This window comes from Mesoplodon densirostris, chromosome 2, assembly GCF_025265405.1.
Source record: "Mesoplodon densirostris isolate mMesDen1 chromosome 2, mMesDen1 primary haplotype, whole genome shotgun sequence".
In the NCBI taxonomy this organism is placed as follows: domain Eukaryota; kingdom Metazoa; phylum Chordata; class Mammalia; order Artiodactyla; family Ziphiidae; genus Mesoplodon; species Mesoplodon densirostris.
In genome coordinates this window covers 174768527-174785152 of record NC_082662.1, presented here as the reverse complement: position 1 = coordinate 174785152, position 16626 = coordinate 174768527, and the positions used below count along the sequence as shown (strand labels likewise).

Below are 16626 nucleotides of genomic sequence, written 5' to 3'. Positions count from 1 at the left end.
GGGCATTCAGGCCGCAGGGCAGTCAACTGAAGACGGCGATGGGAGGCGTATCAAGAGGCCTCCTACCCTAAAATCATCTTTTGGTCAAAGTTTAACTGATCAAAGACGATTACTTTGTTTCAAGCACTTACTTTTAAAATGTCTTCCTTTAATATGAAAGTGATTACATGTTCAAAACAACATTTTTCTTAGAGGAAGGAAAACTATTGTTATCATTAATGTATTAGTGTGAATTAGTTCATCAATGAGATTTTTCTTCAAAAGTACAACCTGATATAAGGACAATAAAGGAAAGAATTTTGATTTGAGAAGGTTAATTTACCAGAGTACTGAGGAAGCCTATGCGCACGACTGTGCAGGAAAGGGAAATACATGTCATGTGTTTTCACATCTTATCTTATCCTGGTGTCAACCCTGAAGGACTGGCACCATCATTAAAAAGGGTGCGAGGAGAAAAACCAGGTTCAGAGATTCAGTGACTGGGCCAAACCCAGACACCTGTCTGGAGTCATCAGGTCCAGGCCTCCAGCTTCCAGGCCTTGGGCCTCTCCCTGCACTGCTTCCAGACTGAGAATGCCTGGGAGCGAGGGCGGCTGCTGGAAGGGGCAGAGAGTGATGCCCACGTGGAGAGTCAGGTTGGCATCAGAATCTTCACTCTGGTTTTTACCATGATGACTTACAATACGAAGAACTGTCTATAGGTAGATACTATCTCACACAGACATTCCAAAGGAAATAAAAAACACACTCATCACAACTTAACCAGGAGTAGGGCAAGACACACTGGCGTTAGAGAAACTTAGGCTTGAATCCTGGCCCGACTCAGGCAAGGAACCTGACTTCTCCGAGCCAGTTTTCTCTTCTCTAGAGTGGGGATAATGATGACATCCACACTTCATAGGTTTACGGTGAGGATTTTGAGAGAGGATGTATGAAAAAGGCCAGGCACAGATCCTGGTATGGAGACATTCCAAAGGGGAAAAAGCCAGTGTTTATAAGGGAGTGAAGGAAACAGTCCCATGTACGTACAGCATGAGCACAAAACAGAACCAGCACTGAAGTGGTGACGGGAGTCATACCTCCGGATCTTTATTCCACTGAACAACATACTCCCAGCAGCAATGTGCGTGCAGCACGTCCAGCTCGAGGCTACAAGGAAACTGCTTGTAGGCCAAGTGCAGCAGGTCTGAAAGTCAGAGGAGAGTGATGCATTGCTCCTGCCTGAAGGAAAGCTCCGCCCGCCTTCTCTAGGCCAGATTTCACATTTCCCCATGTTTACGTCTTACCTGGGATGGCTCCCAAGTCCATCTCCACCTCTGACACCTCAGGTAAACCTCTGTGAATACCTTCTTTGGGTTCAACTGAGTTTTCTGCATCTCTTTCTTTATTAGCCAGTCTTAGTACTTTAGGGCTGACATCCTGTTTAAATATCCACTTGGCTACACTGTCTGCAATGCCACCTATAGTTTGGAGACATGAAAGGAAATGAAAATTGGCAGCATTTGCCAAAAGGAGCCCGTACAGCACAGGATCTGAATGTCTCCATGAAGATCTAAGTGCCACGTTGTTTTAAGCCTGAAAGTGACCCCAAAGCTATGAGATTTACAGGTGTCCCCACCTACCACTCACTGTGTGAGGGCAAGTGGGCTATTAGATCTCTAAGGGCACCTTTATACTGTTGTAAAAGATTAGCTAAATATTAATGCAGATGCATATATAAGTCTGTACACCACATACCTTCAATGTCCACAAATTCAAAATGCACTTTATCGGACACAGATGGAGACATGAATACGTTTAAAATGCTTTCATTTAAATGCAAGTGAAAACAGACTGATTAGCATGATACTTGTGTCTAGGTTTCTTAGGGCAAAACACTACTGTTAATAGTCAACTAACTTGCCTATATGGAATATTTGGGGGCAAAATTTAGCCACAGTTAATTAACAACATGATGCGATACCATATTTCCGTCATCAATATAGTTCAGGAAGTTATAAATTATAAAAAACATTCAAGATGAAGAGTCCCATTACCTAAAACAAATAGAATCTTCTGTAATAAACCAAAATTTTCCTCTCAGTCTTTCTTCCTATTTTGATTCAAATATAAACCTTTTGACAAAAAGAATGTGAAATCATAATTATCAGTGGAAATATCAATAAATGAGAGCAGTATGCCAGGCAATCTAATTTCTTCTGTTTGGCTTCTAAATCATTTGATAATTCCCGTTCCAGGATCAAGGCCCTGATCCTATTGCTCGGGTTAATATTAAAATGGCATTCCTACATTTTCACCAGGTGGCAGCATGGAGTGTAGTGAATTTACAATTAAAAATGTTCACAAGCCTTATAAAGAATGAAAAAACGAGTTACCTAAATAAAAACTATAAATACCAGTATTTCTAAACCCAGACATATAGTCACTCCAGTATCAAAAGCCTGACAGAGCGGCTGGTAAGGAGAGGGTGTACGCCACGAGAAATTCAAAGTTCAAGATGCTCATGATCCTGCAAGATAGAAGCAAAGGAAGCCAGCGACTCCGGGACAGTAGAGAGTGGTGCATCGGAAAAGCGGTACGAAGTTCTGTGCAAGTTAGGAGGAAGAAGAGAGAACCCGCAGTCAGTGGATCATGAGAGGTTTCGTGGAGGGAGGTGGCATTCGAGGCGGGCCTTGGCAGGTGAGTAAGAGTGGGAGCAGCTCGGCCTCTCAGACCCAGAGATGGGGAATCACAGATGTTTCATCTGAATTAAAATCTAGCAACAAGCAAGCAAGAGGTGGAAATGAGCTGCATTCCGAGGTGAAGGTCCGTGGGGAGCAGAGTTTACACTTGGTTCCAGCAATTTCTGAACTTCCTAGTCCCAGTCTTAGTCCCTTAAACCAGTAAAAATTTTTGACAAGCCCAAAGGACTTTAGCTTATGGGTTATATTTATTGATAATTACGGTATCAGAAATTAAAACTGAGAAAATGTTTTAAAAATTTTATTAATTCATTTTAAAATAAAAATAATAGGGCCTCCCTGGTGGCGCAAGTGGTTGGGGGTCCGCCTGCCGATGCAGGGGATACGGGTTCGTGCCCCGGTCTGGGAGGATCCCATGTGCCGCGGAGCGGCTGGGCCCGTGAGCCATGGCCGCTGAGCCTGCGCGTCCGGAGCCTGCGCGTCCGGAGCCTGTGCTCCGCAACGGGGGAGGCCACAACAGTGAGAGGCCCGCATACCGCAAAAAATAAAAATAAAAAAATAATAAACCCATTACATGCTAGTATTTTATGAAAATAATTGTATTTGCCAAAGCAAAGCAAGATATTTAGTGAGAAGAGTGGTACTACACTTTTGCAAATCTCTTTGATGTCTAGCTTGGATCTGGACTGCCCAAGTCAGCTTGGACATTCTATCCACTGTGATCTGATGTTGTGGTTGAGGTGTAGGAGGAAGATCTGGCCTCACACAGATGTGAAGCTGGAGAAAAAGAGGACTGCGACCACTCTTTGAGAACCGCGGCTTATTTTCTAAGGCGAGGGGAAGTAGCTGGTGGTTCCTGAGCAAGGAATTGACAGGATCAGACTTGGAGGAGATTAACAGAGAAGTATGTGGTGGGTTATTTATTTTTAAAATCTGAGTGTATTTCTCTTTCCTTATTCTTTCACTCATTTCTATAAAAAGCAAACCCCAAAATAGCCCATACCATAAAAAAAAAAAAATGTACATGGATACAGATGCTCAAATAAGCTTCAGGTTACCTTTTCCTCCTTCTAACAGCTTTTTAACAGAAAGCTTCGGGAGCGGCTCAGCCTGCAGCGATGACGCTTTGGAGGTTGAGGCATTCACTTTGCTATGAAGCAGAGTCTGAAGTAGGAGACAGTCCTCCAGCTGTTTCAGCAGAAGTTTCCAGTACTCAGTGTCAAGGGAAAGGGCCTCCCAGGAATCAGTGAGGGCCTCCGAATCAGTACCCGAAACTGTTTGGGAAAACTAAAAGAAAATGCACAGGTGATACTCTGGCCAAGATTCCGGATCTACATTAACTTGAATGAGCTTTTAACTTGAAAGCTGATGCGTAGTCAGGATACATCACAAAGCAATACACAGATGCTGTTTCACAAATATTACTACTTGGCTGGATGGAACATGAGGGTCAGGAGTAGCCTGGAGATTTAGGGGCAACGATGATAGAGTCGGGGCATTTACGAAGAGAACAGCAGTGAGGCCCCCGATTCAGCTAACATGCACTGCAAAGGTTTCAGGGCCATCCCTGCAAGAGCCACAGCTTTTTCCGTCAGTACCAGGATACTGACAGCTCCTCAGAATGTACTAGACAACATAAAAAATGTGTCTTAAATTTCTCTCTCTCCATTAGTATAAACATCTTAAGCCAGTCATATTAAAGTTAGCCCACAAACTACTGAGACTGACAATGTTGAGTGAATCTCTACAGACCTATTTAAGTATCTCACCTAATTTAATGCAACATCCCCCTAGAAAAAATTTTTTGATTTACCATGAGATATAAGGGATGTTAATTAAGTCTTTTTCTTTTCTGAAATAAATTTCAGTTTTCAAGACATGGGGAAAAGCCACAAAGCAGAAGGTCAACAGGAAACTTCCATTTGAGTCATTCAACACTCTATGGCAAAACCACCTTTGTTTATAAAAGGGGGGTATAAATACAATTGTAGGACTTCAGAGCCGAAAGAAATCTGAGAAATGATGCCGTCTAACCCTGATCCTTTTGGACGAGAAAACTGAACCAGGACCCGTCTTTTAAAGGCACTCACCACAGATCACCAGCTGATGGCAGAGACCAGATCTCTGCCCTCCGAATCCAGGGCTTTTCCCCTTATGCCACGTGGAGACTAAGTTCAAGTATGCATGTCATCGGAATAAACAAATTAAGGACAGCACCCTTCACCCCCCAGAGAGACAGAAAAGATCCTGCTGGACACACACATCAAATCCTAGATGTTGCACAACACTGAAGACGATGCAGCCCAGAAGGGGAGAGCGGGCCGGGCGCCAGCTGGAGAGGTGCCCCCCACCTACAGAGCAGCCCTCCGCTCACTCACTTTCCTCTCAGTCAAGTTGCTGGATATCTGGGCGGCGACAGCGTGCCCGACGTGCGCGGAAAGCAGAGCAGCCCCGTTGTGCTCAGACTGAATACAGGCCGTGCGCATCTGCTGCCACCAAGGGGACACTGACTGGGAATCCCAGGTCTCTTCGATGGCCACTACAGGCAAAAGGGCAAAGTTAAAAAGAAGAAACTCTTAGTTGGGAGATTTTTTTTTTTTATTGGTCCAAACTTTGACATTAAACATAATGTTAACACTAAATTCCCCACTGATGCATCTATATATTTCTCAATGAATTGGAAAATAAATCTACAATTTATTTTATTCAGAACACTTATAGTCCATTTATTTATGCTGTTAGGCATCTTGCTTCTCAATCAACTGTAAAGCTCCGTTTGGAATATTTTCATCATTGCTGAAAACTATATAACAGACTCTTGTTCTCATCATGCCAAAACAATAAGAGAACTATTACCTCCACAGAAGACCATCTGATTCACCTCATTGAGTTGAGAAAACACACTGTTCACATCATTTCTGATGATGATGCAAAACAGAATTTTCATAAAGCACACTTTGAATGCGTTAAGAGCTTTCTACGACTACCCAGAAGAGTCTCTCTAGTGAAATGTTTTGTACCCCCTGGCCTCCTTCTGTTAAGAGAAAGTAGCCTCCCTCCCGTTTCTGCAGAATTTCAACACTGCATGTTGTTTCCGGGAGTGGGGCCCACGCTCCCCGACAGCTGATCCTCGGCGCCCACCACGCTCACCTCTCATCTTGCTCAGGATGCACAGCGTTGCGTGGAGACAGCAGACAGACTGCGGTTTGTCCAAAATATCTTTTTCCTTAGAAAGCCACACACTCAGGAGCAGAGACTGCAATCAGAGTTTAAATCTTTCTCAGTCTAAAAAAATACTTACCATAAACAAAATCTTGTCCTTTTCTAGAGAGCACACATGTACACGTGAGCGATCCAGTCTCTCTGGCTGAGAGGGAAGTGCTTGAGTGTTACGTGATGGAGCGTGAGGGGTGGAACAGGCAGCTTGTTGGGGATCTACATCCCATTTCCACCACTTCTTTAGGCCTCCTGGGACGGAGGCCGTACTGGTTTTATTTCTGCATTTCCCTAATGGCTAATGGTGTTCAACATCTTCCAGGTGATTGATTATTTGCCATTTGTATGTATGTGTTTTGGTCACGTGTCTGTTCAAATTCCTTGCTCATTTTTAAACGGTACTGTTGTCTTACTACTGAGTTGTACAAATTCTTTGTACAGTGTGGACACAATTCATTTATCAGATCTGTTTTGAAAAAGTCTCGCCATTTCAGTTTCTTAACAGTCTTTTAAAAAACAGAAGTTCTGAATTTTCATGAAGCACAGTTTATCAATATTTTTCTTTTACAGTTCATGTTTTTTGTACCCTAGGAAACCTTTGCCTAAACCAAGCTTTCTCTGGTGTTTTCTTCTGTAAGTTTTGTGAGTTTTACCTCATATTTATGTTCCATTTTGACTTAAATTTTATATATGGCTTGAGGTAAAGGTGTGAGGTTTGTTTTTTCCAGGTTTTTCTCTAACCCCGATTTAATGTAGATAACAAATTTAAATGAACTTGATTAAACACAACGGAAAAAAGTAGTATTCTGTGTTCGTCTATTTAAGCATCACAATTTTGAGTGACAGGTAATACTTGTCTCCTTTCTTTTTAACTTTTTACTTTGAAGCGATTATAGATTCACTGGTGGCACAAAGGAATGCACACGGAGGTCCCGTGCGCCCTTCCCACAGTCTCCCCTAATGTTAACATCCTACACAAAGCCGAGACACTGTCGTTTGTAAAATCCATAAAGCTGACACACGTTTCACCGGTAATACAGGCACTCGTTTTGCATCATGCAGTTTTATCACGTGTAGCACGGCATACATGACCATCACCACGATCAAGACACTCGACTCTACCATCGGCACAAGACTCCCTCCTATTAACTCTTTACAGCCACACCCGTCCCCTCCCCTACACTCATCCCTAACCCTTGGCAACCACTCATCTGTCCTCTCTCTCTACAACTGTGTTATTTTATAAAGGTTATGAAAATAAAATCAGGTAGTATGTATCTTTTTAAGATTGGCTTTATTCTATCTGCATATTTTCCTTGTTTATTCAAGCTACTGCTTGTAGCAAGAGTTTATTCCTTTTTGTTGCTGAGGAGTGTTCCATGGTAAGGATGTGCCACCGAAGGGCACTGAGTAGTTTTCTGTGTGTGGCTAGTATGAATAAAGCAGCTTATGGACATCCACGCGCAACCATGTGTATCTTTAACTGCTTTCCTTCCTGACATATACACTGCAGAGTGAGGTAGAACAGAATCCATCTTTAAAGGGCTTACATGTTCAATTAAAACAATACGTTAATACAGTCAACAAGTTCATAGAGGTGGAATGCCCAAATCCTGGCCAAAATTTAAGATGTGTGTGTGGCTGTGACAGAGTATGTGTATGTGTACATGTGAGAGGTGGTAGAGGGCAGGACGGTGATGGTGGGGTAACTTCCCCGCCCTTTTCAGAAAGGGTGAAAATTTAGTGTCGTAGTTTTTCCATTGGATGATTCTTTAATTTGCATTTGTTATAGCACAGACATTAATTCCTAATATATATTCAAAGTCTGGGAATGTTTGATAATTCTATAATGCTTTAAGGGAACTTCATTTTGTTCTCCAGATAAGATCTTTTTAGTTCTAATATGAACATGTTTACTGAAGATCACAGTCCATTGTAAATGCGTGCATACATGACAGATTCTAAATTTATTCTAGGCCAACCATGGAATATGCTGGTTATAATTTACAGAGAATGAGAAAAGTAAGGTAATATTATTCAATTAAATACGGTGATTATAAATTTCCTTGATCATTTCTTTTTCTTTTTTTTTTGCGGTATGCGGGCCTCTCACTGTCGTGGCCTCTCCCGTTGCGGACGCGCAGGCTCAGCGGCCATGGCTCACGGGCCCAGCTGCTCCGCGGCATGTGGGATCTTCCCGGACTGGGGCATGAACCCGTGTCCCCTGCGTCGGCAGGCAGACTCTCAGCCACTGTGCCACCGGGGAAGCCCTCCTTGATCATTTTTAGGAAGTTTTCATGTATGTTCTATGATATGCTTTAGACAGTGGTAAAAAGAAAAAAAAAAAGAGAGACTGACACGTCTAGGTGATAGTAGCAAGGACGAAGAGCAGCCAGAAACAAGAAGCCTTACCAACAACAGCTGGGGGCTAAGTCCAGCTGACTCCAGAGCGTGACACATATCCTCAGTGGAGCTTTCTCCACATAAACACCTCCAAAAAAAGAAACTGCCTGGTAAAACAAAAACAAGACACGTCCATCAATGACCACTTACCATCTGGACTCACAACCCTCCTGAACTGCAACCTAGATCCCCAGAGGAGCAAAACAACACGAGAGAAGGGAAATCAATGGTTTAACTGGCTTAAGTGATTAAAGCAGAAGGCAAATCATCACATGTCTGACACTGTCTCCTAAGCGTACTTACTAATTCAGTACAACTTGTATGACACAGTGCCTACCTGTCCAGAGGATCTTCTGTGGACTGTAAAACACACATTAAATTCTTCGGTTAATTAATTTCAAAACAAACTCAATCTCTGAGATGCTATAAGCTCCTCCCAGGCTTTCATCTACAATAGGGAGGATTCAAAGAGCAATTTCTCATTCAACCTACCTAAAGCCACACGGTCCTCTTCACTTATCTTCTTTACGTTGATCACATCTTTCTCATATTCTAAATATTCCAGAAATGTTTTGACAGGCAACACACCATCCTTATCATCAGAAAATCGGACGGCAGTCCTGCTGTTCTCTTGTTTATACTTCTCTAACAACGCCTGGAGCTTAAGAAGTTCTTTTTCATCAAGCCTTAGTAACACAGCCAAGTCCTTAAATATAGTGGGAAAAAAAAAAAAAAGTTCTGAATAGACCATGTCTCTTTCTCTGACTCTTCCATAAGTGTCAACGCTATCATCTGAAGTGAAATGCGAGACTATAAGCAAAAGATGATGACTTTTGAATTAATGTGATAGCTATGATATGCTCTGCTTAAAACTTTACTCTCAATTCACGAGTAGGAGGTTATATACATAAACTAATCTTGAAATACTACATATTACTGAAAGTACCACTTTTAGAAAGTTTCTTGAGATTATACTCTTCTAAAATGTCTAAATTTTAATAAACATGTATTATTGCTTAATCAGAAAAAAAATTTAAGCCTTTCCCCCCAAACCATCAGAGAGTTTGGGGTTTTTGAGCATGAGCCACCTGTTCTCCTGGCTTGGCCCTGCAATGAACCTTTGTCTGCTGAATAAAAAAATATTAAAAGGGTGTCAACTGCTAACGCTTGTGATTCCGAGGAAACTAAAGAACTACTTGAAATTTAATGCTTGTTTATTAAGCAGCATAAACATTATAAAATAAAAGCAGTGGAAAACAATCTTCACTGTATCTACATATAAATCCTCTATGTGGCTCTTGGGGCTGCAGAGATATAACCTGCCAGCCTTTCAAACTGTTTTTACATACCTTATGTGCAGAAACATCTCCTGATCTACCATTATTCTTCTAAATTAGGGACAAGTGTACACATGCACATACACACACAGACACAAATGCACACATTCACCATAGCAAGCAAAACTTTCTTCCCCTCATGCTACATGATTAAAGCTGCATTCTTAAACAAGAGCAGTTTTGTTATTTATTTACTTATGCATGTTGTTTTAAGAACAAGTAGTAAACTGCAAAATGCTACGGAATACACACAGGTGGTTCAATGCTATACCAAACTTATATGAACTATGTCCTACAGACAGCGAAAATGAATTAGTTTAGATTTGAATTTTAGTTTTGTATGTACAAAATTAGCCATTCAGCCAGTTGACTGCATGTTTTTTTAAGGATCCAATAAGTCTACAGCAAAATACGGTTTTAATTCTTTAAAAGCATTTTAAAGATAAAAAAATAATAAAAAAGAACAATCTGTCAAATGATTTTTAAAAGTTTATAATTCTTTTGCACACTATATTGGGGCTATCAAGTGGAAATGAATTCTACAAGGGATTATTAATGCCATATATTTTAAGTTTCTTTTGCAGGGTTCAAGAGAGATAGTTTTGATTTTATAAAAAAAAAATTTAGGCATTGAAGAATCTATGAAATGTCCAGGCAATCCTATAGACATAACTTAATCAACTTGAACTTTTCTGTTGTTTGAAATGATTTTTCTCTATTGGTGAAGTAGATAGCAAAACAAAAGCTCCTGAAAAATGGCTTTGTCATTTATAATGGCACTCACAGAATATTATTGTGAAGATTGTTAAAATGCTTTATAAAATCCATCTAGAACCCCAAAGATAAAAAAAGATGTTAGGACTTGTAGGTTATTTCCAATACAAAGGGAAAACCTTCTCTCATTTTTCTGTTTAAAAATTTTTATTCATGTATGTGCATTTACAATAAAAGGCATCCACTTTAAAACTCAATTAACTTTCAGATACACCAGATGAGTTTTTTAAAAGCATTACCAGCGACTTGAAAAATCACTAAAAATCACCTTAATAATTTTCCTTTAGACAAATAAAAGACATGAGGCCCTGATGCCAGGCAACCTGGCCAAGGTCACATAGTAGTCGAGGGAAGAGAGGACAATATTTCTCTCTTTTCTCTATCAGGAGAAATTCGATTTCTCTAGATGGAAAGTAAGAATTTTGTATACTCTTCTCAGAAATGAGCAACACTGCACTGTAATAAAGATTACAAGGTGCTATCAGTTTTTACGTTTTATAGAATAAAAACACAGAACATTTTCTACAATTACTTTAAACACTCTGATGTACGATAAAATATTTTTTAAAATGTATTTCATTACATAGTAAACAACAGAGCAGTATGAGCTTGCTAACAACAACACAGAAAAGCTGGTCTCTTCTGTTTGGCAGAATCTTTTTTTTTTCTTTAAAAGAAATTAAAATTTTGCTACTTCAGTAAACTGCATATATTTTAATTGGCAAACCCTGTCCAGAAGAAGTTGTATTGTAAGAAGTAACCTTAAAAAATAAGGAAAACCGAATGCTTCTAGGTATTAAAAATGGATTAACAGTAAGTTCAATATTCTAGCCTAAATAATATAAATTTAGCAGCAAGGCATGGAAAGCCAGCAGAAGGTCTTGTAAAGAAAATACTTTTTTTTTTTAACACCTAAAAAAAAAAACCTTAATATTCTACTTCTTTACTACCAATTAAAAAAATAAAAAATAATCAAAGAGATTATTTTTTATAATGAATAATGGGATTACTCACATTATCAGAGAATGGCGTGTCCGAATGAAAATCAATGGAATTTAATTGACTGACAGACTCATAAAGATGGAGTAATTTCAATTTATTGGCACAAAACTGTAGCAATCCTTCATCAACACACTCAAGCTCTATAAGGTAGAAGGAAAAAATAAAGAGATATATTTAACAGACTGGTTAAAAAAGGCCTTTCATTAAATCTCTTAATATTACATAATTCCTTGATGTTCTATTTTATTAAATATTGGGATGCTTAAGCTATAATGGATTAAGAAGGCAAAAATAATTTTTCCCGTCATGGCAAAATGTCTAAATTTTTAAATGAAATAAGGTGCTCTAATAGAAGGGGACATTAAAAAAAAAGAAAGAAAGAAAGAAGAAATATTTTAGTCTAGTACTCAAATTTAAATAAATGATTTGGAAACAGGTTTGAAAATGTTCTCCCTCACCCCGTCAATCGTATGTCGTCTATTATGCTCACACCCTGAGGAAAGACAAATAGAAAGGTGCCTGGCTCTTCTTATTATCATGGTCAAAGATATTATAATTCAACCAGAAAATGTGGATTGTGACAGATGTATCCTCAAGAAAGCCTGGCAAAAAGTAGAATTCCACTTAATATCCTCCATCAATCAGGTTTTTTTTTCAAGGTTAGTGCTGGAAAAATACTCTCTGTATAATACATATGACAATTTAAATATTTATTTCTAATACAAATGAATACTTATTCTCTAAAAAGGCAGACACTGAAAATTCCCAAGAGCTCTGATATGGGATATAGTAACATGGAAGACTGTCCAAGTTCTTATAGCCATAATAAAACTTAGCATACTAAATACTTGACATTTTTAGGAGTCTCATTTATGGGTAGAACTTGAAACTAGTGATGTTACAGAACTCTGACAATGGTGTCTGGTTTACTCCCAGCTAGTGCAAGATAATTTTTAATTTAATAAATTATGATATTTTTTAAGGCGTTAGGGGATAGGGGGGCTTTATCAGTGCACTTTTTTTTTTTTTTTTTTTTTTTTTTTGCGGTACGTGGGCCTCTCACTGCTGTGGCCTCTCCCGCTGCGAAGCACAGCTCCGGACGCACAGGCTCAGCGGCCATGGCTCATGGGCCCAGCCGCTCTGTGGCACGTGGGATCTTCCCGGACCGGGGCACAAACCCGTGTCCCCTGCATCGGCAGGCGGACTCTCAACCACTGCGCCACCAGGGAAGCCCAATACTTTTTGAAAGAGGTATTTCTAACAAGCTGTATGCATTACAGGAGTTTACTATTTACCAAGAGTCAGCTTTACATATGTGTTGGAAAAAAAAATTCTCAAAATTAGGACACTTAAAGTCCTGAAACAGCATATTACGACTTATCTATTAAGCTACTCTAAGTTGGCTTAAATATAATTAAATACACAGCTGATTTCATATTTACACAACAAGCAAAAAGTCATGACTAGATGAAGTCACTCCATCACACACTACATTTTTAAATGATGTTAGGAATTCAGAATAAATTAAATTTTTCTAGCTCGGCTGGACAGAATGTGGAGTTACAAACTCACATTTACAGATGTAATTCTTTTCCAGACAAATTCTGAACAGTAAAAAACAACCAGAAAACACAGAACTGGTCATGTAATCATAGTCTGTGATTTTGGAAGCCCTAGCTCCGTTCATGAGGGACATGGATGAAAAAATGTGGATTCCATACATTAACAAAACATAAATCAAAGCCTAGAATTTTTTTTTAATCATTATCATAGTCAAAACAACATTACTTAAAGTTAAATAAGACATAATGGCAGCAAGAGAACCTGGCTGCTTTTTGCTTACCACCAGACATCTCGTCCCCTCCTGCCAATGGCTTTCACAACGCTCTACAGCTATTACCACAATAATCACTTCCTATCATTCTATACTTATATCTTTCCTCCCAGTAGATGGAGTCAAATGAAAAATATTTACAGTAAGAAACAGAGGCAACATATTCAGAGAAAGCTCAGAGGAAGATCAACAGCATACAGGGAATTAAAACAGCAACAGGGAATTAAAAAGTCCCCAATACTAAAGGTATGAAATGTTTCCTTCTTTCTTATATATATATTATTTCCACATTAAAGTAACATGATGGGGAACTCCCTGGCAGTCCAGTGGTTAGGACTCTGCATTTTCACTGCTGAGGGCTCAGGTTCGATCCCTGGTCAGGGAACTAAGATCCCACAAGCCGTTCGGCCTGGCCGAAAATTTAAAAATTAATTAATTAATTAAAAAATACAGTAACATGATGGCATCATAAGCAGTTAATATTTTCTATCATCAGAGTTATAAAATTTGAGATTGAGACCATAAACTTCAGTCAGTACAAATCCTATTACCTTGATTTTTTAAAGTGTCCATTAAAGTCTGAGTGATGTTTCTAAGGCAGGAAAATGGTAAACGTATGCTTGCCAAAATGCTTTCCAATGCCTAGAAGAAAGATATGGAACAATTCTCATAATTAGAAGGCAATGATTTTGTTTTTTAAATTTTACATTTATGCCTATACTTTCACTACCCCAAGTTTCAAAGGGAAGCTCCATTTTTAAGATGTTTTATTATACTTACCTGAGAGTTAAAGTTGCATCATAAGTACTATGTAATCAATTTCATGTCATGCCAAACATGGTACAGTGACAGAAAGTCCAGGCTGAGAATGAAACAACTTAGAAGGCAACTGATGTTCAACAGAATGGCCAAGACAAAACAGAAACAGAGATAAAGGTATTCACCAATAAGAGTCTGAATAAGTCTATACTCTATAGGTATAAATGAAAAGCAGACACTGTCATTGTCATGTCAATAATAAAAGCAGACAATAACTTAATTCCTGCTATATTACTGCACCTGAGCATGGCTGGCTGAATCCACAGGCCATGCTAGATAGACGTATGTATACACACTCCCCACCTACCCTCTTCCTACCCACTAGTAGATATTTAAGAGTGGTCATCATCAGTTCCAAAATCCCTCGTCATGCCTAAAGAAGCAACCATCAGAATCACAAATGGGTCAGACACAGCACCTGAAGTTCCTACTTAGCTGTTCATATCAGCACATTAAATTGGATTTTGACTGATGAGATTAAATAGTCTAAAAGGTAGGCTAAGAATGTGGCATGAGACAAACATCAGATTGTAACACAACAACTCTGTGTGTCTGTGGAGAAGTGGGCGAAGAGGGCGGCTCAAGAGGTTGGTCCGGCCTATGATGAGGCAACTGGGTGGAGGATATAAAGAAAGTGACCCAAAGAGGCAACATACCCTGGAAAATGTAATCTGCCTCTGTTCTGTCTACTATTACACAAGCTAGCAGCTGGCTCACTGTCCTATTATTCAGTCTTCCAAAGTCTAAACTGGTTTCTTTTCTCCCTTAACTGTTGTCAAATAATACACAACTTTCACTGTTAGTTTGTCTAGTATTTTTAATAAAATTCATAGCTTCATACAAAATTCAGTAGTAGAGTAAAACAAAAGAAAATCAAGAAGACAGTTTGCAATATGCTGAAGTTTCCCAATTTTGTTGTTCCACGATGTAAGATAAGAAAGATGGTATCAAAATGACAAGAACTGTGTGGGTTACGAGCCTCCTTTCCAGGACCGATGCCCTAAACTGCCTCTCCACATGCCCACCTTCTCACAAGAGTCCCTTTAATAACGGAGGCTGCCCGGAGGAAGATGAGAGCCCATGAGTGCTGTCAGTGGAATGGAAAACTCAATTAAAAGTCAGAGACTTGCCTGTTGTACAATAAAACGATAAACAGCGTTTTTAAAACATGACTGCTGAAGTGAGAGAGTGGCATGGACATATATACACTACCAAATGTAAAACAGATAGCCAGTGGGAAGCAGCCGCATAGCCGGGGGAGATCAGCTCAGTGCTTTGTGACCACCTAGAGGGGTGGGATAGGGAGGGTGGGAGGGAGGGAGACGCAAGAGGGAAGAGATATGGGAACATATGTATGTGTATAACTGATTCACTTTGTTATAAAGCAGAAACTAACACACCATTGTAAAGCAATTATACTCCAATAAAGATGTTAAAAAAGAAAAAAGACTGTCACAGTAGAATAAAAGGGATAGAAAGAAATTAGTATTCACTAACTCATCCCACTACTTTAGATGCTGTGCATTATGAAAATGACGTATTTGGTAAGGTCCCTGTTTGAAGGAGCTTAAAAGAGGTAACGAGGAAAAAGTTGGGGAGCTTGACTAATATACATGAAATAATTAGAAAACAAGTATAGTCGGCCCTCTGTATCCATGGGTTCCGCATCTGCAGATTCAACCAACCATGGATTGAAAATATTTGGAAAGAAAAAATTCCACAAAGTTCCAAAAAGCAAAACTTGAATTTGCCACACACTTGCAACTACTTCCATTGCACTTACATTGTATTTACAACTGTTTACATAGCACTTACATTGTGTTAGGTATTACAAGTAATCTAGAGAGGATTTAAAGTATACAAGAGAATGTGCATAGGTTATATGCAAATATTACACCATTTTATATAAGGGACTTAAGCATCCTGAGATTTAGGTATCACAGGGGGTCCCTGAAATCAATGCCCCTGAGGATACTGAGGGACGATTATAGTCATTAGCTCTCTGGTTCTGATTAAAAGTAGAGTTCATAGGCATCCATGAGGATTGATGTGTCAGGTAAGAATTCATAGTTAGAACCTGAGCAGCATTATGAGGGACCTGGATAGGAGGAATGGGAGTAATATAATGAGTTACCGTATTATAAGCAGGAGCCTGGAAAAGGTAACCAGTCTGACTATATCATGAGAGGCGGAGGCTGTGGAGCAACAAGGCCTCTTCCACAGTAGAAATGTGAATGCCAATTAGTACGAGTATTTTGAGAAGCAATTTATCATCAACTAGTACAGCCAAAGCTCATACCTAGCAATTCCACTCTTACACATGTGCACCAGGAAAAATGTACAAGGATAATCCCACTATCATTGCTGTTAATAGCAAAAAACTAGAAACAAGCTAAATGTCCACTGACAGGAGAGTGAACAAACAAATGGTGGTCACGGAGTGGAATTCCTATAGCACAGTACATGAGTCAACTGCAGCTGCAGGCAGCAACGGGGATGAGTCCCAGAAACACAATGCTGAAGGAATAAAGTAAGTCACAGAAGAAGACAGGGCGTGACT

General features: G+C 39.5%; 1 protein-coding gene across 2 annotated transcripts in view; it reads right to left on the bottom strand.

Moving 5' to 3' along the window:
- RAB3GAP2 (RAB3 GTPase activating non-catalytic protein subunit 2) overlaps nt 1-16626 on the bottom strand; it is a 99948-nt gene that overhangs the window by 16406 nt on the left and 66916 nt on the right. For both annotated transcript variants that reach the window (XR_009531241.1, XM_060091424.1), the window contains exons 18-26: nt 13799-13889; nt 11426-11553; nt 8793-9006; nt 8310-8407; nt 5832-5937; nt 5060-5220; nt 3740-3968; nt 1287-1460; nt 1080-1186 (exon numbers count right to left, since the gene is read on the bottom strand). Coding sequence is in view for 1 of the 2 variants with exons in the window: in XM_060091424.1 (XP_059947407.1) it covers nt 1080-1186; nt 1287-1460; nt 3740-3968; nt 5060-5220; nt 5832-5937; nt 8310-8407; nt 8793-9006; nt 11426-11553; nt 13799-13889 (1308 nt within the window). In the remaining variant the exon portion in view is untranslated. The remainder of the gene's footprint in view (nt 1-1079; nt 1187-1286; nt 1461-3739; nt 3969-5059; nt 5221-5831; nt 5938-8309; nt 8408-8792; nt 9007-11425; nt 11554-13798; nt 13890-16626) is intronic.